The sequence below is a fragment of the Lepidochelys kempii genome, chromosome 2 (assembly GCF_965140285.1).
Source record: "Lepidochelys kempii isolate rLepKem1 chromosome 2, rLepKem1.hap1, whole genome shotgun sequence".
Classification (NCBI taxonomy): Eukaryota; Metazoa; Chordata; order Testudines; family Cheloniidae; genus Lepidochelys; species Lepidochelys kempii.
The window spans coordinates 255,983,306-256,004,939 of record NC_136381.1 but is presented as its reverse complement, the minus strand read 5'-3'; the positions used below and the strand labels follow the sequence as shown (position 1 = coordinate 256,004,939).

The window sequence follows — 21,634 nt, the reverse complement described above, 5'->3', positions numbered from 1 at the left end:
AGGGAGAGGGCAGGGCAAGCGGGGTGCATCTCACCGTCAGCCAGGCTGCTGCAGCTTCCTGGTCCGACCAGCCAGTGGGGAAAGGGGGTTGGTGCTGACAACACGCAGCCATTAGGAGCCCAGGCCTGGACCACCGCACAGTGGCCCCCGAGGGCCCTGCAGGAAAATCGGGGTTTTCCAGGTTCCATCCCCCAACCCTAATCCCCCCACCCTAATTCCCACACCAGGGCAGGGCCCCTCTCACCCATGCTCATGCTCCAAGCCACAGATCCTCATCTCAGCTCCTGCAATGTCTCCCCTGGGCCTCCAAATTGCAGCACATTGTCAGCACTGCCCCCCTCTCCCTGCCAGTTGGCTGGACAGAAAGCAGCAGTGGCAGCAGCCTGCGCTGGATGGTTGGTGCCATGTGGTGAGACATCCTCACCCCCCGGAGCAGCAGAATTAGCCCAATACTGTGATTTTTCCAACAGCGGGGAGGCAGAAACAGACATTCCTACTTCCACCTCCCCACTATTGCAAACATCACAGTATTGGACCAATTTCACAACTCCTGCGCAGTCTGTGAAATCATTATTTACACAGGGCCTTATTTATAAGGTCCTGTTTTCAGTTGCTGCTAACTTTGCCAAACTTTAACCACTTGGGCTGAAATTTTCCATGCTGGCGTCTGCCTAAGTGTAACAGGGTTCACTCACCATTCTGGCACCTCCTGCTGGCTGTCTTGGGGATTAGCTCTGCATGTTAATGCGCCCTCTTCATGTGGTGCCTCGCTGCTGTCAGTCCTGCTCTAGGACCCACATCTCTCCAAGGACCGTGGTGTCCTCTTCAGCGACACAGTCTTCTGGCCGGGCCACACACTGTGCTCCCCCACTGTCAGGGACCTGTAGTCTGCTATTCAGCCACTTCGCCTAGTGCCAACTACAGCAAATTGTCTGGCCACTTCCTTGTGGCCCCAGCATCCTCTTTACCCTTGCCTCAGGCCCTCAGCCTGCAAACCCCAGCAGCCAGCCAGGATGGTCTCTTGCTCCCCTGGTCACAGCACTGCTCTGTCCAGAGTGCGGGCACTTCTCTTAACCCTCTAGAGACACAGTCCTTCCTCCCTCGGCTCCCAGCAGAAAACTGCCCTCCCCTGCCCTGCAGCTCCCTTTTTATATGGGCCTGTTTGGCTGCTGCCCTCATCCCTTCTCTGATTGGCTGCCTCCTGTGCAGCCTCCCTAGGGCTCTATTAACCACTTAGAGCCCAGGGTGGGGCAGGGACTTCAGCACACATTTTTGGAAATATGTCACCAAGATGGTTTGGCCATTTCCAAGAAAAAGGCTGGGGAAAAATGTTTTCCCCTCATTAAAAAATTCTCCTCACCTTTTCTTTAAAGAGTTCTAATGCCAACATGCTTTGGAGCAGGGACTTTAAGTTTGGGAAGGGGATGGGCCTTTGTGTTGGGGATGTGTCTCTTGCCCCACAAGTCGTCATAAAAATCCATCCAAATTTGGCCAAGTTATAAGCCTTTGAAAAATTACAGTTGCATGTGCTGAGTAGAAACAGCTTATATTTTAGCAGCTATATTCCCTGAAGATTCTGTCCACATTGGATATGCTCCAGTCTGGGATTGAACAGGACTTTCCCTGCAGTTACATCTCTGGGCTTCTGTGGGCCATGCTGGACCCAGGTCCAGGAACCTGAACTGTGTGCAGAGAGACTGTCTCTAGAATACTTTCAATGATAACCCTGCTGACCCCAGGCAGTGTGGAGGAGGAAGCTGACGGATTAAAATGCAGAGTTGGACTTGCAAGGGGTAGGGGAGTAGATTGGGACAAGGAGTCTGTGGGAGGGGAGATTCTGGGACTGCCTGGACAAGGAGACTGGGTCTGGTAGCCACGGGTAGAAACTGGAACTGAGATGGTAAGAAGACTGGAGCCAGGGGACTATGCGATGGTCTGAGCAAGGGGACTGGGACATAGTCTGGGACAGGAACACGGGGGATTGGGAGCCAGTTAGAGCTGGCACTAGGCATAAGCAGACTAAGTAATTGCTTAGGGACCCAAGCAGCACAAGGGGGCCCCCTATTAATTATTAGTATGTGTTGTGTGTGGGGGGGAGGGGAAATATTCTTGCTTAGAGCCCCCAGCATGCTAGCACCAGCACTGGAGCCAGTAGCTGGGGGACAGACTAAGGTCAGATGAGATGGCAGGAGGAGACTGGGACTGGCTGCGTAAGGAGATTGCGACTGAGAAACAGTGGGATGTGGGGAAGAAGAGGGCAGGAGGGGACACCAATCTAATGAGGAGCTGGGTCATGGGGAGGAGAACCAGCACTGTCTAGGTAAAGAGCCAGGAGGTGGGGACTGATTGGATGAGGAGACTGGAGGGGGAGATTGGGACTGAGAGCCAGTGGCGCTAGGGAATGAGGGGAAGATGACTGGAGGCCAGGGTGGGGAAGGAAAAGAAAGAGATCAGATGAGGAGCTGGGACTGGCTGTGCAGAGACAGGGTGGGAAGACAGGGAGCCCCAAAGGATGAGACCAGGACTTGCAGAGACTGGAAGGAGAAGCCTGAAGAGTGCAGACTGAACTAGAGGAAGAATATAGGACTGGGCCAAAGGGATCACGCTTGGGGAAAATGGCAGAAGAATCTACTCACCAGAGCACAAAGCCCTCCACATCCTGAAATGGAACACAAGATTCCTGAGTCTTGCCCTTCTTTTGCTACCAGCAAATGCCTGTTAATATACCACACAAGTGTCTCGTTCCCCTCTAGTGCTGGTCCGCGTAGAGGATGACACCCTACTGCTGTTATCGGCTACTCAATGAGTCCAAGCAACAGGGGTCTGTGCAGTGGAACTAAAGGTTTCAACTCTGATAGCCAATGGGGTGTCAAAATAATGTCACATAATGGAGGTTGGTTTAAGTGGCATGTCTAACATCACACAGGGACACAGGCAGGGATAGAATCCAATTCTCTAGGGTGGCATTCAACTGCCTTAACTTTTTGCTTCCTTCATTCTCCTGCCTCATTCCCTACACTGTTGCAACAAACAAAGCAGGGGTCCTACAGACTACAGTTTCTTTCCCTATACAACTCTGATTCATCTCCAGACCAAGTCCATCCTATGCACTGAATGAGGCAGGGATCCTATGTGATGATGTAACTGCAGACTGTTTATAACACATATGCACAAAACGGACGAATGAAGGTTCCACAGGGAGCCTGAGTTCTGGCATTTCCCAACTCTGGAGTGCTTGATTTTGCAATCTTAATGCTCTTTTAATAGTTTTTTGTTTGTAATATGTATATATTACAGTTGCTGTGCACTGTACAAACACATGCCCTCAAAGGATACAGAGATTCAGATTCAATGCTCTGACTTGTGCTTTTCTCTGATAGGAAGATCTAGTGGTTTGTATTTATCTGAGAAGATTCTCTTAGCTTAAGTTTATTGGGTTTGGTATAAAAATATTGGAGGTGGAAGAATCGTAGTTCAAATAAGACAGTGCTGGAACAATGTAACCCAGAAATATTCATGGGTGTCATCAAAATGGGAAAAGCTGGTTGAATCAAGTATGTGGGAGACAGGAACTGCGAGGGTAGGGGTGAGGCTGAGCTGCACTGTTGAGCCTCACTCTCTGACAGGGAGTCTCGAGCAATCACTCCAGCTCCTGCCCAAACACTCATAACAGTGAGCGGAGCTGAGTGCAGCCAGAACAGCCAGTGCAGTGGTGGGCACGAAGGAAACAACATTCCCCAAAGCCAGTGAGCTGGGGGAACTATCCCTCCACTTTTAGCAAAGGTTCCACTTTAGCCCCCTTTCTTTCTCGTTTTGGAAACTCTACTGTCAAACACCATACAGTACAGAGGTGATAAGTGTACCTCACAGGTCAAGTTCAGCCAAGGGAACTGCAAAGCAGCCTGCACGTACGCTGCTCTATACTATACGGCAGGCTTCGCTGACGTGGAGAGGCCCAAGTTAAGACAAAACACGCCTGAACAAGTAACTGCTGAACAAGCTGCTCATGGAGTTCACTCACTGCTGTGAGTGCCTCCTCCTGGCAGTTCTGGGGATTAGCTCAGTCAGGCTGACACTCCTTCCAGCAGGTTACACCCTGAAAGTTTCTCCTCTGCAGCCCCTCTCTTGCTCCTGGAACCATAGAATCCCCTTTGTGACTCACCCTCCAGCCAGGTCACTCTTGTGGTTTCCCCCTATGAGGGAGGGAGAGTGAGAGCGTGTGTGTGTGTGTGTGTGTGTGTAGCAGGGAGAGACAACAATCAAAGCTCCTGCTCTCCAGCAGTCTTCCACTTCACTGCCTCACAGTAGCACTCCCACAGCAGTTGGCAGGGGAACCTGCGCCCCCTCCAGGTTCTGGCTCAGGGACCCTACACAGCAGCCAAAGTCCATTCCCTGCACCTGGCTGCTTCTCCCTGAGCCACTTCCATGTCTCCTAGCTCTCACTACTCCTCTGGGTTTCCCAGTCTCTTCACTGATCTCAGCAACACCCCCCTGGCATGATTGCAAACTTCTCCCTACCACCCCTCTGCTTCCAATGTCCTGTCTTTTTTTCACCTGTCCCTCACTGATGAGCTTCTCTCTAATTAGGTTCACCAGCCTAAAGCTCCCCCACAACCATTTGCAGCCAAATTTAGCTGACTGGGTCCAGCTGGCCCAATTCAGCTCTTGCAGGGCCAATGTGGGGAGCACTCCCTATCAAAGTCTGAGCAAGTAATTGCTGAAATAACTAACTGTTGTGACAATGTTTATATACAATAAGGAAGCAGAAACTAACTAAACTAATTATTGTAGGTATGTTTATAGTAAACTAAATAGGCAGAAATACCCTGAAATGATAAGCTTGCCTTACACAATCTCCAAAGCAATTGGTCTGTATGCAATCCGCAAAGTGATTGGTCTTTACATGCAAGAAGTACAGAGGTTAGTAGCTAGGCAAGATGTGTATAAACTGTATGGTGTGTGACATGAATTGGAATTGTGGTATCACCCTGTACCTAAATCCCCTGTGTCTGGACCTGGCCAGAATGGGCAAAGAGCTGTTGCAAGCCTAATAAGTAACCTGAGTGACAAGCTAGAGTCAAATTGAGTTTTTTGGATCCCATAGAACTGGATGAAGTGTTCTCCCCGAACTGGACAAGGTGTTCTGGAGGATAGGTCCATCAATGGCTATTAGCCAAGATGGTCAGCGATGCAACCCTATGCTCTGGGTGTCCCTAGCTTAACATAGAATATCAGGGTTGGAAGGGACCTCAGGAGGTCATCTAGTCCAACCCCCTGCTCAAAGAAGGACCAATCCCCAACTAAATCCTCCCAGCCAGGGCTTTGTCAAGCCTGACCTTAAAAACATCAAAGGAAGGAGATTCTACCACCTCCGTAACTAATTCCAGTGCTTCACCACCCTCCTAGTGAAAAAGGTTTTCCTAATATTCAACCTAAACCTCCTCCACTGCAACTTGAGACCATTACTCCTTGTTCTGTCATCAGCTATCACTGAGAACAGTCTAGAGCCATCCTCTTTGGAACCCCCTTTCAGGTAGTTGAAAGCAGCTATCAAATCCCCCCTCATTCTTCTCTTCCACAGACTAATCAATCCCAGTTCCCTCAGCCTTTCCTCATAAGTCATGTGTTCCAGTTCCCTAATAATTTTTGTTGCCCTCCGCTGGACTCTTTCCAATTTTTCCACATCCTTCTTGTAGTGTGGGGCCCAAAAGTGGACACAGTACTCCAGATGAGGCCTCACCAATGTCGAATAGAGGGGAACGATCACGTCCCTCGATCTGCTGGCAATGCCCCTACATATACATCCCAAAATGCCATGATGCTCCAATTGGATACAAATGGACTTCCAGTAACAGCACCTAATAAGAATGTACTTCCTCCAAGGATTTCAAAGAGCTTCTACAATCATTAATCAGCTTTTATAAATATCTAAATGGTATTAGACCCATGTTAAAGATGGGTATGATGAGGTACAGAAAGGTGAAGTGATTCAGATCAAGACCTATATTTCCTACCCATAGGATGCATCCCCATACCAACGATATGAGCAGTTCCAATCTGCTCCATTTTCTGTAAATTAGATCAGACTTTCAGACATTTAATAAGCAGACTATATAGCACTCAGCTAGACATCGTTTGGGCACCCCCAGATGTAACACAGTGTAAGCACATACAGGCACTTTCTACAAGAAGACTCATTTCCAACAGATCCTTTACTTGTTTTAACACTCTTTATTGTCTGTAGCACATTTAGCCAGAGGCCACAGCCATTAATTACAGATAAACGGCAAAAGCACTGAGTTCACATTTCAGACAGTGGGCCAAACTGCCCTCTTAGTCATACCCAGGCAACCCTTCAGTGTGCTTGCACAGGCATAAGTTATGGTGGGATTTGATCCAATGCAGCCAACACAGTACTTTGTAATAGCAGATAATACTCACTAAGGCATTTCCACAAATGGAAACAGAACATCACTGGGACTGAAGAAGGGAAAATTAAGAAGTACTCTCTTTAATATTAATAACTGCTTTCAGAGGAACATAATTCCCTGGATATTCATACACCACCTTCTGTTTTAGAATAATCTAGCAGCTTCATAAAATACCTATATGTTAAGGAAAGAGAATCCAAAATCAATGGTGCTTAGATTTTTGTGGACTTTACGTAATTTCTGTAAGGCAGCACCATAATAAACATGGTATAACATGGTATAAAAAACAGACAGATTAGAGACTTATAGAAAGATAGTTATGACAGATAAATGGATATAACAGACAGATAAAATAGATACGATACAGACAGACAGAAATGGTAGACATACAGATAGAGACAGACATGTAAGCAGAGAAAGACATGGGTAAATGGATAGATAGAATTAACCTGACTATTGTTACCCAGCTATTACAAAATACCAATTACAATGCTGAAAAGGATCTGAGAAAAAAAATGATGCTGTGGACACAAAAAAACACTTGAGTGCTTTAAGTAAGATTTCAATCTTTCAGCAACTTTTCCAGAAACACCTTTTTAAAAAAACATTTTAATATGTATTAGACCTTGTTTTGGGCACAAAATACGAAGAATGCCTTAAACAACTGCAGTAAATTCTGTCAACTTTCTTCTGATCTTCACCCTGGCAGTCAATTCCTTGGGCTAGTGTTAGATTTTTCTTTTTCTTGCTATTTAGCCAGATGAGAGGAGACTGGACTGTAGAGAATCTTTTGTTCAAGCTCTGCATATCTTTTCAGAAGGGGCTGGTAGAGCTAAAAGAAAGAGAAAGTTACATGTGTATGTTTAAAACATGGATTTTAAAATTTTGCATTTCAAACCACCCCCAGAACCAACCAGAGTGTTAGGAGTCTTTTAGAAATGTCCTCAAGAATATGCACTGCTATTCTTCATTCTGTTTTTAATAGCCCTTGCTAACAGTTCTTTTACAGCTTTAATTTTGACACACTCAGACAGTTTCTATTGTAGTGGTGTGATAAGATGTGTACATGTTAGTTCAGTGTTCTTGTGATGAGCATAATTCATTATGTCAAGGGGAAGTAAGCAGTCATCTCTATTAAAATCACTGTTTTCTCGCAATTTGACACATCCTTCTCTGTAACATTTCTAAAACCCAGCCTGGTCTTCCTAGCCACACAGCCAAAACTCTTGTCCCGGCCTTCCTCATCTCCCCCAGTATTAATAATAACTGCATCATCCTCAACCTCTCCGGCCTACATGCTCCCTGCACTGATGCTATTCACCAGCAGGGCGGTGTTATGCCTGCCTGCTGGCACTAAGGGGCCATAAAGCCATAATAAATCAGGCCCAATAACTGGAAACCCTTATCCGTAGTAACCAGTAAGTAAGACCCAGTATTTAAGTGAATGTCACTGTTTCCCAAATAAGGACTCCAGTTTGCAATCCTTACTCAGACAAAATTCTAAATGGCTTCACCCTGAGTTTTTCATGAGTAGAAGTATAGGCTTTGTGAGAGTACAGAAAATCAGAACTGCCCTTTATTCAGCTAAAAGTACAGTACCTCATGGCATCAGTGTTTAATACATACTCAACTGGAATAAAATACAATCTCCCAATATGATCACATCTTCTCACAAGAGAACACATTTATAGTTTTTGTAGGATGTTATCACCTAACATCCTACAAAAAAAAGTGATGGTGTTTTGACCTTGTGTTTCCATTCATTTCAAAATCTTCAGTTTCTGAATCCCCTTCTCCCTGAATAATTGTTTCGAATTGAAATTCTCTCTTTGTTCCTGGAATTTAGTCAAGAATTGTTGACTAAAGAATGGAATTATTGGACAAATTCAGCAACAGAGGAGTATGCTTTGATTAATTCTACCCATCACTAATAAGCGGTTAACAGCAGTTAAAACAAATTTCTATACTAAATTAAAAATATCAGGTGAAAGTCTAAGGAATATACAAGGTAAGTATACAATATATCTATGATATGTGAGAATATACATTGTACACTTCACTGAAGCCCTGTCAAGTACATGAAAATAGGTGTTTTAATACATGGTAGCTAATAAATTTTAACATTTTTAAACACTCTCTTCCAGTGACAGAGCTCAGACTAGGAGACAGGAGACCTAAGTTATACTCCTACCTCTACTGCTGACTGACTGTATGACCTTGGGCAACTTGTTTAATCTTTGTGCCTCAATTTCTCCTGTCTGTAAAATGGAGATAGAGATCTACTGACAAAAAGGACATGAAACTGCAGAGTACTGTTATGATGAGAGTCATTCAGAAAGCATCTAGCCTGACCTATTTAATTATACAGTAGGGCCCAATATATTTCACAGACCAAAGTACTGATATTTTGTGTTTCTTTGTTTGCAGACATTTTTCCCCATGCAGAACTTGTACAAGGATGTGTTGAAGTGAGTAAGCACCGAAGATTTGAAAAATGGAGAAGAATGAAGTCATAGAGGTGATCAAGTACCTCTATAAGGCTTGAGTCCAAAGAAAATCCCTGAGGACATGATTGCAACACTGGGGAATGATGCCCATATGCCACAGTAAAAAAGCTGGGCTGATGAATTGTTGAATTTAAGCAAGAGGGAATCAGCACTGAGGATGAGCCAAGGTCAGGATGCCCTAGAGAGGCCAGAATACCAGAAAAAGTTGATGCAGTCCACAGGATGATGATGAATGACATAAGATGAACAGTCAGGCACATAGCTGAGACACTGGGCATCTGCAGTGGGTCAGTGCATGCCAGCCACCGTGAAGACTTGGGCCTGAGAAAGGTTTCAGTAAAATGGGTGCCCAGAATATTCAGCACTGATCAGAAAAGAGTGTGATACATTTCCAGGAAACTTTTTGCTTCTCCAGGACAGTGCATCACCGCACACATCCCAGACCGTAATGACCACAGCAGCCAAATGTGGCTTTCAGCTGCTTCCCCGTCCAGCCTATTCAACATATTTGGCTCCTTCAGATTTCTGCCTGTACCCCAACTTGAAGGAAGACCTTTGGAGAAAGAGTTGCAGTGATAATAATGAGGTGATCATAGAAACTGAGGAGTTTCTGGGCATGCAAGACAAGGACTTCTATTAGACAAGCATAGCCAAACTGCAGCTGTCTATTCTACAGCTGCACTGGACCAAGTGCATTGATGTCATGGGGGACTATACTGAAAAATAAACAAATGCAAATTATGACTCTCTTTGCCAGGCTAGAAACTTTCTGAACACTCCCCATAGCACATCACAGAGCATATGATTTTAACTAACTACATGAATGCCTTAGGTGTGTTGTGTGCCAAAGTGCTGTCAGTACCTGTGAAATACCGGAATTGCCATTACACATCCTGAAGAATGCTATTGTTCCTATTTTTCTTAAATATATATATAGAAGAGTAAACAAAATACTGAGCAAACACACATGGGCTGTATTAGGAGCATCAATATGTCAGACAAAAATAGATCCTTCATTTACTGAAACATCTATAGTTATGCCTCACTAATTCTTGCCTTGCTAACCTGTAAACTTGATAAACCCTGGCTGCTTTACCAGACTCCTCAGCAAAGATTTAATAGCAGAGCGCTATATTGCTAAGACTGCTGTATTTCTAAGATAGCGTTCTCATGTTACTACATGACATTTGTACAATATATACTACTGCACGTTTACTAGCACAATATGAAGTAGTATTGTGAATATATCACTCTAAATTAAAAAGCGTCAAAATCAACGAACAGCCACGTCAACTGATAAGTGTCCTTGACTATTTTATTGGCCTTGAACACTTAACTTGCCAATTTGCAAAATCCAGGCACCTGCAGTGGGTCTCCCAGCCATCAGTGTGAATGAGTGCTGTAATATATACTGCATGCACATGGGAAAAATCAAGACCATCCCTCCTACTTTATTTCCGTACAACTTGGGTGAAATTCACCCCCCTGTGCAGAGGCCCAGCACAAAGTCTGTGAACTATATATGTTCTTCTTACCCCCTTTTTTGACTTCATTGGGGAGTTCTGTTTAAATACTAGTGGCACAGCATGGCCCCCTATTACTGCAGGCTGTAGTGATTGGTATTTTATATGCAAACACACGCACGGTGAGTCAGAACTTCAAATGGTGTAAGAAACACTTACTTATTGTAACTGTGGTTCTTCAAGATGTGATGCAGATGTGTATTCCACTTGGGTGTGTGTGTGCCCAGCACACCAGAGCCAGAGAATTTTGCTTAGCAGTATCCGTAGGAGGCGGAAATGGCACTTTGTTCTCATGGTCCCTCTCCAGCAATACGAGGCAGCACCACCCAACACCCCTCAGCTCCTTCACCCAGAACACCTGGAAACGAGACTCCAATGCAGAGGGGACAGAGGGTGGGTTGTGGAATACACAGCTGCAACTCAAAGAACCACAGTGACAATAAGTAACCATTTCTTCTACTTCAAGTAGACGCAGCCATGTATTCCACTTAGGTAACTCACAAGCAGTACCCACCCCAGGAGGCGGGGCTTGGAGTCTATCTAAACAAAGATTGCAGGACTGCACTACCTACATTTGCATCCGCTCTGGAAAATGCAGTAATGGCATCATGGTTTGTAAACATATGTATCAACAACCAGGTGGCAGGCCTGCAAATGTCCAATATTGAGATGACACTGAGGAACCCTACTGACATAGCTTGCACTCTTGTAGAATGAGTTTGCACCCACTGAGGAGGCATGGTTGAAGCTCTTTCATATGCAGTCTTGATACAAGATGTTATCCACCCAGGGAACAGACTGCTTGTCCGTTCATACATCTGCATATAACACAAACAGACAAGTCGATGCATGAAAAGGTTCAGTTCTATCCAGGTAGAAGGTTAGACAATGTCTCACATCTAAAATATGGAGATGCTGCTCCTCCAGAGATGAATGTGATTTAGGAAAGAACACAGCTAAATATATTGCCTGGTTCAAATGAAAACTGAGAAACCACTACAGACAAAAAATCATAGTAGCTGGTTTCCATTGACATTACCTTGGATAACTCCTCCTTAGAGATTTCAGGAGCATTTTTCCAGAGGCAATTATATGGATTTATTTTTATAATTGATGTCCACATGGAATAAAGAACACTCAATGATGCACAAAAGCTCAGGAACATAAATTTCCTCTTTGTAATACCCTCAAAAAGTAACGTATCAAAGAGTGATATTTTAAAAAAGTAATTATGTGTGTTATAATATGAAGCTTGTAATTGCCTATAACGTAACTGTCATCAATATATTACTGACCAATCTCACACATTACCAGGGCTCAGCACGTAAATAAGAAAACAAACGATAACAAATTGTTAAAACAAAATACAATATAACCTAGACTGAGACTACTACCTTCCATGCAAGAAGTGCTCACATCAGTATTACCTTGTCCTCCGTTCCCATCCGTCTGTTGCATCCTGTTACAAACCTAGATTGTGAACTCTCTAGGGCAGGGACTATCGTCTTATCAATTGTTTGTACAGTGGAGCCCTGACCCAGTCCCTGGGTACTACTTAGGGTGACCAGTTGTCCCGATTTTATAGGGACAGTCCTGATATTTGGGGCTTTTTCTTATATGGGCACCTATTACTCCCCACACTCTGCCCCAATTTTTCATACTTGCTGTCTGAATACTACTAACTAGACGACTACTAACATTAATAAAGTCAACAATACAAACAGCCCCCTTGTCACACACCTCTCATGTATTATATAAGCCAATGCTGACTATATCAATGCAAAATTTATGAATTAAATAGATGTAATTAAAACCTATGCACTTAAGGATGCATAGGCACTTCCCTGCACCTTCCCTACACAAAATCCTATATAACAGCACTAAACCAAATCTTATACCATTGCATAGGTACATGCCTTGTAACACGAGAGATGGGATTATCTCCAGATAATCATATTCTTTCTCATGCCTTTTTGCTTAATTAGCCAATAAGCCAAGCATCTCCGTTTTTAATAGACTTCTAAAACTGAGCTGCATTTTAATGCTGTAATAATGGTTTCTTACTGTCAGTTAGCATATACATATTGTTATAAGGTCTCCCAGTTATTTCTGTCATGCCTAGTGGTTCTGTCAGGCTGCAATCTAGGAAACTTCAGTGTCTGGAGCTCTATTGTGCCTTTCCTGCACAATCCCAGTTCCTTGCCCCAACAGGAACTATGGAAGGCATCACGTTCCCCAATGTGAAGGGGGGCACAGCTATTGCTCTCAGTATGGCTGCAAGTCATTGCTGAGGGATAGGCAAGTTGAGGGCCCATGCTCGTCCCTGCCCCTCCCCCTCTTTGGGACGGCTGGCAAGTGAGTGCAAGGACTGGTGATGGTCCTAAGCCCCTGCACGGAAGCACAAAAGGAAAGTGGTTCCATGCACCCTCCCCACATCCTTCACATCCACATGAGGCACTAGGCCAAATCTGACCCTACAATAATAAAGAACATATTAGGATAAAAGTTGTACTTCTGATTCTTGAAATTCTATTGTACTTATAGACCTTCACATTCAGGATTCAAATACAGCAAGCTGTAATGTTTTATTGCAGTCAGAAACAGGCTTTCCCCCCCTCTAGTGATCTGGTCCTTGTTGCTTCCAACCTATACTGGCAAAAGAAGGAAGCCAGACTAGATTCCCTAGCTATGACCCGCTTTCCGTACACTGCGAAGATCTGGCTCTTGCAGTCCAAAAGTGATATAGGCAACTTCACATTGGTTAGCAAAGCTGCTCTACAAGAGCTCCTCAGCAAGACAGAGCTTAACCTCAGGATGACTTTGAAGTTTATAAAAAGAACCATCATTTAAGCGAAAGCCACTAAACACAACAGAATGAAACTGGATGAACAGGGAGATGCAGCCCTGTAAAAAACAGAACCAAACTGACTCATCACATTATGAATTTTCAATGCACTGTTCATGCTAACCCACTGTATTACTGACAGGCCCTCTGGCTTTCTGCAGTTTCACAGCCATGAAACTAGCCAAGGAATCCACTATCAACTGTAGAATTATAGAACAGGAGATAAAAAATTGAGTGGAATTTATAATGGAAAGAAACTGCTTTTAATGGGATGCAGCTAGCATGCTAAATGGGGGTGCAGAAATGGTCATTCCTCAGCTTGTTGTTTAGCTGCTATGGTCTCTTTAATGACTCCGTTTCAACAGGAGCAATAATTCACTGCCTCGATATCATTTAAGACCAATAAAAAGATGTGCAATGATAGCCAGGTCTAACCAAGTGAGAAAGGAGGAGAAAAGTATGGAGACAGAGACAATTATTCTTTTCGTTGTCAGGACATTGTATGCCAGTAAAACGTAAAAGACAAAAGAATTCACTGTTGATACTTTGAGCCAGGCAGTGTCTACCCCTGCACGGAAACAAGGATCTCACCCTCCCTTGCACACCTTTGCAAGCGGAAACTAGAAGAGCACTAGACAGCCCAAAAGAAGTGAACCGGTGGTTCACCATTCCACAGAAGCCAGCAGAGACAAACTGCACAGGGAGCACATATTACACACTTTCAAAGGGTGTCGCAACTCCCACTGGTACCATGTCCCTCACTCCTTCCAGAGACATTGTGGCTGAGTCAGATGTCACTGTGGACTGCTACTGGGGCAGAGTGTTTCTCCACCCTTCCCATATCTCCTGGCAGCTCGGATTATAAAAACCAGAACACAGATCTTTTAAAACAAGGGGAAACAGGTATCACAAAGTTGAGCAAATGAGATCAGATCATCTGATTTTAAATTGACTGGCTTAATATTTCTGATCAGGACTTGTTTGATCACTAAGATTTTCCAGTTCTGTAATAATTAAATAATATGCTGGTATGTAGTGTGCCACTATGTAGCATAATCATTTCCATTACTAGTGTTGCTGATGTCTGGTCCTCCAATACCCTTTTAGCTGGAAGCTAGTAATTTTGGCAGTTTCCAAGAGTTTAAATAAAAGCTTAAAAGCCTTGATGTCTGCATTTATGGTGTGTGATGTTCTATGAGTGAAGTATGACCATTCATAAACTTGATATTGCCACTGCAACAAATCTTGTACACAGTATGTCATGTAAGGTGTCAATGGAAAAGTTATGATTTGCTAAGTCTGATTATCCAATTATATGCATGTATCTTTTTTTCTGAAGTTATAAATATTGACTATGTACTGGCATACATATATGCTGTATTCCTGGGTAAAACCCACCAGGTAAAATCTACAATGAAGCCAGACAGCTTTGCATTGATGACCCATTAAAGACACTTAACTGTTGCAATGGGCCACAGAAAAAACTCATTCCACCAAGATATCTCTTCCTACAGATGCCTCAGCCTCAGCTACCATCTGTAAATCAGCAAGCCATGAAAGGACATGAGATCTGCTCATGTGAACCTTGACTCCATCTTGTGCCAGTAACTTTCCACAAACTGGACTATGAACTTTGATTGAAATAGAAAATTTTCAGGCCCATGGTCAAGGGTATAAAACATCCATTTTGTCTCTTTCCTGCTCTGATTCTCTGGACTGTGCATTTACAACTAAAAGGAGCATACTGAACTATGGACTGAGGACCTTCCAATACTTTGGAAGTTACCAGGGAGACTTTACAAGCCAGCAATCTGTAATATCACTGCTACAAACCAGATATAAAAACATTGCCATTATTGTATGTATATGATCTATTCACCATTATAATGCTCTTTTTTAATTAATAAAGCTTTATATTTTAGTTACTAGAAGACTGGCAGCAGCATGATGATTATTGGATAAAATCTGAGTTATGTATTGACCTCACTAAGTGGCTGATCTCTTGAGATTAGAAGGACCTTATATGTGATGAAATTGGTTTTCAATAACCACTCCTCAGAGTCCAGTGTCTGGGAGGTGAGATAAGGGCTGGGATGCCGAAGGAGACTGCATTTCTTACTTCCTGTTAACCAGTGTGGTGAGACAGAAGTTTACTTTTGTTACTGGCTTGGTATAATCTAATGATAGAATAACCATCAGTTTGGAGTGAGTCTGCCCTATTTCTCAACAGCTTGTCCTGAATATGGCATTCTCAGCTGTGACCCACTGAGGCAGTGACATGCTGCATCCAACGTATTATGCAACATGCCAACAGACTAAATTAATGTAGAAGAAATCTGTACATAATTAAAGTTAGTGGAAGTAGAAGGTATTTAGATCCTAGACAGCTACAACTAAGTTACTATTGTACAGTATTCTTGCTGCATTATACTGTTCATTTATTGCATGATATTAAGTTATATGTAAAAAGCTGTAATAGAGCTACAGTCTTATGGAACTCCAAATGGGAACAAATTGCCTTTAATGGGAAATTGGAAGTCCCAAAGACAAGTTCTTTCCTTGGTTTACATGAACTATGTGGCTCTGTTGCCTAATTGGTTGTTTAGCCACGTGGTCCCACAAAACACAAGTTTCTTGTTTTGGGAGAATTGTAGAACTTTAGAGGATGTGTATGTATGTAGTGAAAACTGGTTCTAGTAAGCATTATTTCTAATTAGCGACCATTTGGCTGTTCAGACTGGAAGTTATCAGTGAAGATGTGTGTGCCTTTCATAAATGATTGCTGATCAATATTAAGAATCAGGCAGGCAGGGATATTTCTGATGTTTTCTAAACAGAGAAAATAACTTCATTAACATTTTTCCAACTAGCACTTTGCTGGAAGTAAAGACTACTTTGTCAATATTACCAGTCAGAACCCAAATGACCAGCACAGGCATTAAACCCAAGTTATAACACTTTCTATCCTTGAAAGATGACAGTTTTTCCTCTCTGCATGTATCTGATTGGGGAAATTTACTCTTTTATGGGTCTGAATATTGTGATCACTCAGATATTGTATCATTACAAGAACAGAGATTTCCTCAAATCAATCCTAGTGCCTCCCAAGTTACAAATACATCCATTTTATTTGCAAAAAACAAACCAACAAACAAACCAACAAACAAACAAACCATTTTTAAAACATACAGAAAATAAAATGAAATAAAATTGAAAATGCTGAAATTCCAAAGCTACTCACCTGGTCTGCCCCAGTGGTTGGTGTAACAACTAATCTAGGTTCTGGTGCTAATTTCACTACATCTACCAAGGACACACTTGTTTCTGCCACAAGCCCTGCAGAGAGAATCACAATACTGATCAAAGCTCAAAAACAAGATGAGGGATGTGCCTCGACTCACTGGCAAATTAATACATTATATTGATCCTCCATCACCAGGTCAGCATTCAAAAGTGAAGGATAAATGGCAAAGGTCTTAGATTCCAATGCACTAATCTGGAAAGTGGGGACTCTGAGATTGAGTTTTTGTCAATCATTCAATTTGTACCTTATGGTGGAATAGCAGCAGAAATGCAGTTTCAAAAAATATCAGTAATCATTTATAGACACCAATAATACAGTAAGCCGCAGTGAAAATTTGCAGAAGCAAGAAATCCAAGGACAAAGTGTAACCAAAATAAAAAGCACAGCAAGAAAGATAGGGATGAGCTGTGAAAACCGTATTAAGAAAATATGTACTACAAATACTCATTAAACTATGATGATATATAAGGCAGCTGAACAGTCAGAGGGAATCCCATTACTACAGCATTCTCCCTTGCAGAATAAGCTACAGCATTTCAGGTATTCTTTGTTATTCCTGCCAAACAACCTAGACTAACCATGGAATACTGTATTTGTAGATTATAAATTGTAATGTTGTTAAGGGGCCCTTATCATCAATATTTCATTTATATTAGCAAGTCTTCATTTTTACACAATTCCTCTGCTCAGCCAGAGGAGTGAGCCAGCTGAACAGCATCAATCAAAAATGCCACTGAAAAAAAACACACAGCATGCCCGAGGGGGGTTAGGCAGCAGCATACCTGAGCAAAGATTTCATATACCATACTGACAGAGGGAATCCCCATCTTCTGGCCATATGAAATATCTGCATAAATCTTAATGGAAGTTGTCACCTCAAGCTATATTCAAGGGCAGAGAATCCAGCATGTACGGGAAAAGTTCAGGATGATTTTGAAGTATAAGGCACATTCTGAGTAAAACAGAGGAAGGATTTGGTCCCTAAAAAGTGTAAAAATGTTCTCAGCATACTTCACTCCTACTGATAGTCTGGTGCTGCTATTTCCACTCTCCTAAATGCTTTGCTGATGGCATCATTGCATCTTCTTTGGAAACAAAGTAGTGGAAGCATATTTTGTGTGTTAAAATTACTGACTCCGGTTCTCTGCTGCACAGAGTTTCTGCTTTGTCTTCAGACCTGTGAGTGCAGTCAATGTGGGTGTACCATGTAGCTGAACGCAGAATTTTCTTCTGAAAATGAAACCTGGATGCTTTTGTGATGATCAGCACTGTCTTCACCATGCTTCTGTCTCAATGTTATGACCCTGCATGAACCTGGACACAGGCTGTCCATTGCTAAAATGTCTAATTGAGGCCTATGAGAATTTTGCCTGAGTAAGGACTTGGCCCACAGCTTTGAACTTGTTTAACAGTAAAATAGCCAGGAAATGATGCTATTAAAGCATTCCAAAATACGTGAAGACCACCTTCCTGGGATTCAACATCATTTAACCTCTGAGAACCTGTCATTAACATACAAGTTTTTGCATCAATACGCAAATTAATTAACACCTTTACTTCTGGGACTTTGGCTGTTGCATTACAACTGGTGATGTACTGCAATAAATGAAATGACTGAGCAAGAGATTTATGCATTCACAACATGAAGCATACACAGCTTGAACGTGGAGCACAGCACAGCTTGTATATGCTGATAGATGGTTTGTCATTTAAAAATGCCAAGATTTACACAGAAGCTTTATTTTAATGTCACCCATTTGGGCAGTATTTATTACTAGGCTGGTTTTCTCTAACTCCTTCTCTCTTCCTCTGTGGGTTCAGTCAGGAGAGGGGAGCTTTAATTAACAAATGGGTATCTGTTGGTGGAGGATCAGCGCATCAAAGCTGCACACCCTTCCCAGCAAACCTCATCCACTTCTAGAGATGTACCTGCCATCTGTCCAGGTCCCACTCCTGTCTGAGAGGAGGTTGCTGTAGATTGTGCTGCTGTACCCTACGTTACCCTCTAGGCAGACAATCTGCCACTGGGAGCCCAAGCCTAAATTCTGCTGCAAGAAGTGAGAGTGAGTGAAACCCTAAAAATTCACTTTTATTCTTATTGGGCATGATCCAAAACCCACTGATGTCAGTGGAAATACTCCCTTTAACTTCAGTGGGCTATGGATCTGGTCCACTATGCTTTATATACCCTGCACTTTTTTTCAGAAACTTTAATCATGGCTATTGGGTGCATGAAAATTAAATGTTCAGGTAGACCAAAGGACTTTTCTTTACAGCCTTACCATGAATTGCTCTGTAAGCACATCCTAAACAAGCAGAGTTGGCGGTGTCAATAGTATACACTGGTGCGCTAAACACATCAGACAGGACCTGGGAAGTATAAAAGCATCTGTTACATATGACTGTGAAACACAGGGCAAATAAGTAATTCCTTATAATTGCTGAGGCAAGCAAATGGTTCCTGCACATGATAGCAAAATGTTTGTGCAGGCTTTGTACCAGTTACCTCAGGGGTCAGTGTGTACTGACCCTTTTCATGTGACACAGTACTAACCTTTGGCAAACTTGACTCAAGTCAGGTGACCGGGGCCAGGAAATAAAGATACATTTCTTACAGTGTTGTCACTCCTTTATTACAAAGGTTCTGTATGCGGTTATTATCTCTCCAGCAAGTTCTCAGAGTCATCCCCCAAGACTTGTAAGGGGCAGATCTGTTCACTCCTGAACCAAGAAATGGGGGGCCAGATTCTCTGCTTCACCGAGTTTATGCTCAGCAAAGTAGAAGGAAGGAGGGGAGAAGTGAGGGAGTCAGCTGCAACTCCCCAATTCTCTGCTCAGACATGACCACGGTTAGAGCAGCCTGGAGGCCCAGAGCATTCCAGCTACTCCTCCTCTCTCTCCCCAACATAGCCCTTGTTCTGGGGTCTACAGGGAGGGTGGTATAGGAGTCATGTGATCCTAACAGTATCCCAATGCAAGAGGACAGAGGCCTAAGTGGTATCTTGTAGTGAGTTTCAGCTGGCCAGATCAGTTCAGTGTACATCAACTCACTTTAAAAAGGTATAATGTAAGACATCAATAGTAAGCTAATAACATACTGATCATTAATAGTATTGTGTGGTGTATGCACAGATGACAAATTCAAAATTACAAACATATTGTGAATTATGTTTTTAAAGTGTGTCTGCTGGGCAGGGCTGAAGTTACCCCACTCTAGACAAAGGAATGTGGTTCTGCCACCTTGAAGGTACTTCCAAGGTGCATTAAGAGACAATGGAAATGCAATTTACAAAAAAGAAACAGAACTATCAAGGCAACAAGGGGAGGAGATAATCACTCAGCATCACGGCACAGGGAGGAGACTGCAGAAAAACAGATTAATTGGCATTTTAGCAAACACCAGCAGAGGAAACCAGCATGAAGCTTCCTTCACCGCAAGACTATGTCCCTTCCTCACAGCTTGACTGAGCTTTGCTTTAGGATAACCTTCAGAAGAATCGATTGCAAAGGTTCACTGCACTATAAAAGAGAGGGGGAAAAAGCCCCAAGTTATCTTCCACCTAACAAGATAAAGGAACCAAGCACTTTGGACTTTGTGGAAGATCCTGACCTGAATGGTGGTCAGCCATCTTGCTGGAAGGTAGATTGGTAAGGAAACTACCTTGAATAAAGGCTGTAGCTTGTTGGTGTTAAGCCTCAGCCACTTGAAAGTGTTTTTCACTTTTATTTGCTTGTACCCATATTTAACTCTATCCCTTACTTGAACTCACCTAAAATCCTATCTTCTGTTGTTAATAAACTTGTTTTACATTTAATCTAAACCAAACCAGTGCCGTGCTCCCTTCAGGTAGCATTGTGAAGTAAGCATCTCTAAGTATCCATCTATATCAAGCATCACGTGAAACTCTATTTTAGGGGACAAATGGAAAATTGATCAAGACATCCTTTCCATGGCTTGGTAATCAAATTTAAGCTTATTCATAAATTCATATATATAACAAATCATTTAGAATATGTGATTTCTTCCTCATGAGTGACTTCAAAAGTAACCAATAGAACTTTTCAATGTCAAAAATAAAGAACAAATATTTCACCACATGTTTCATGCAGTCATTCATCAAGAGCCAAAGATGTAAAAGGAAAAACTCCCTAGTTTAGACATTAAGGATTATATTTTGAAACAAGAAAATAGAAAGGGGCATAAACTCTAGCAAATCAAGTGTCAAAGTATAATTAGGCAGGCCTAAGCCACCAGATGGTATTCACCCAAGAGTTCTGATGGAACTCAAATATGAAATTTCAGACCTGTGGTTTGTAACCTATCACTTAAATCAGCTTCTGTACCAGATGACTGGAGGACAGCTAATGTGACATCAATTTTTAAAAAAGGTTCCAGAGGTGATCTTGACAACTACAGGCTGAGCTAAGTCTAACTTCAGTACCAGGCAAATTGGTTGAAACTATAGTAATGACCAGAATTATTAGACACATAGATGAACATGATTTGTCAGGGAAGAGTCAACACAGCTTCTATAAAGGGAAATCATGTCCCACCAATCTATTAGAATTCTTTGAGGGGGTCAAAACATGTAGACAAGAGTGATCCAGTGGATATAGTGTACTTATCATAGAATCATAGAATATCAGGGTTAGAAGGGACCTCAGGAGGTCATCTAGTCGAACCCCCTGCTCAAAGCAGGACCAATCCCCAATTTTTGCCCCAGATCCCAAACGGCCCCCTCAAGGATTGAACTCACAACCCTGGGGTTAGCAGGCCAATGCTCAAACCACTGAGCTATCCCTCCCCCTTTAAAAAAATTTTAATGGCTGGGGGAGGTTTGGAGCTGTGTGTTCTGCGGTGAGCCCTCTCCATGCTCCCGGGTTGCCAGGCTTTCTTGAGACTTTAAGAAAGCCTTTGACAAGGTCTCTCACCAATGGCTCTTATGCAAAGTAAGCAGTCATAGAATAAGACAAAAGGGCCCCTCATGGATCAGTAACTGGTTAAAAGACAGGAAACAATGGGT

General features: G+C 42.8%; 2 protein-coding genes across 10 annotated transcripts in view; one reads left to right on the top strand and one right to left on the bottom strand.

Annotated features, from left to right (window-relative positions):
• Nucleotides 1-21,634, top strand: part of NUB1 (negative regulator of ubiquitin like proteins 1) — a 374,246-nt gene that overhangs the window by 157,011 nt on the left and 195,601 nt on the right. The window lies entirely within an intron of this gene.
• XYLB (xylulokinase) overlaps nt 6,212-21,634 on the bottom strand; it is a 142,566-nt gene continuing 127,143 nt past the window's right edge. For 7 of the 9 annotated variants that reach the window (XM_073334652.2, XM_073334654.2, XM_073334651.2 and 4 more), the window contains 4 exons: nt 18,893-18,980; nt 16,548-16,642; nt 11,034-11,279; nt 6,212-7,263 (listed from right to left, as the gene is read on the bottom strand). In XM_073334652.2, coding sequence (XP_073190753.1) covers nt 7,180-7,263; nt 11,034-11,279; nt 16,548-16,642; nt 18,893-18,980 — 513 coding nt within the window. In that variant the 3' untranslated portion in view covers nt 6,212-7,179. The remainder of the gene's footprint in view (nt 7,264-11,033; nt 11,280-16,547; nt 16,643-18,892; nt 18,981-21,634) is intronic. The other 2 variants (XM_073334653.2, XM_073334655.2) reach the window with 2 other exon arrangements.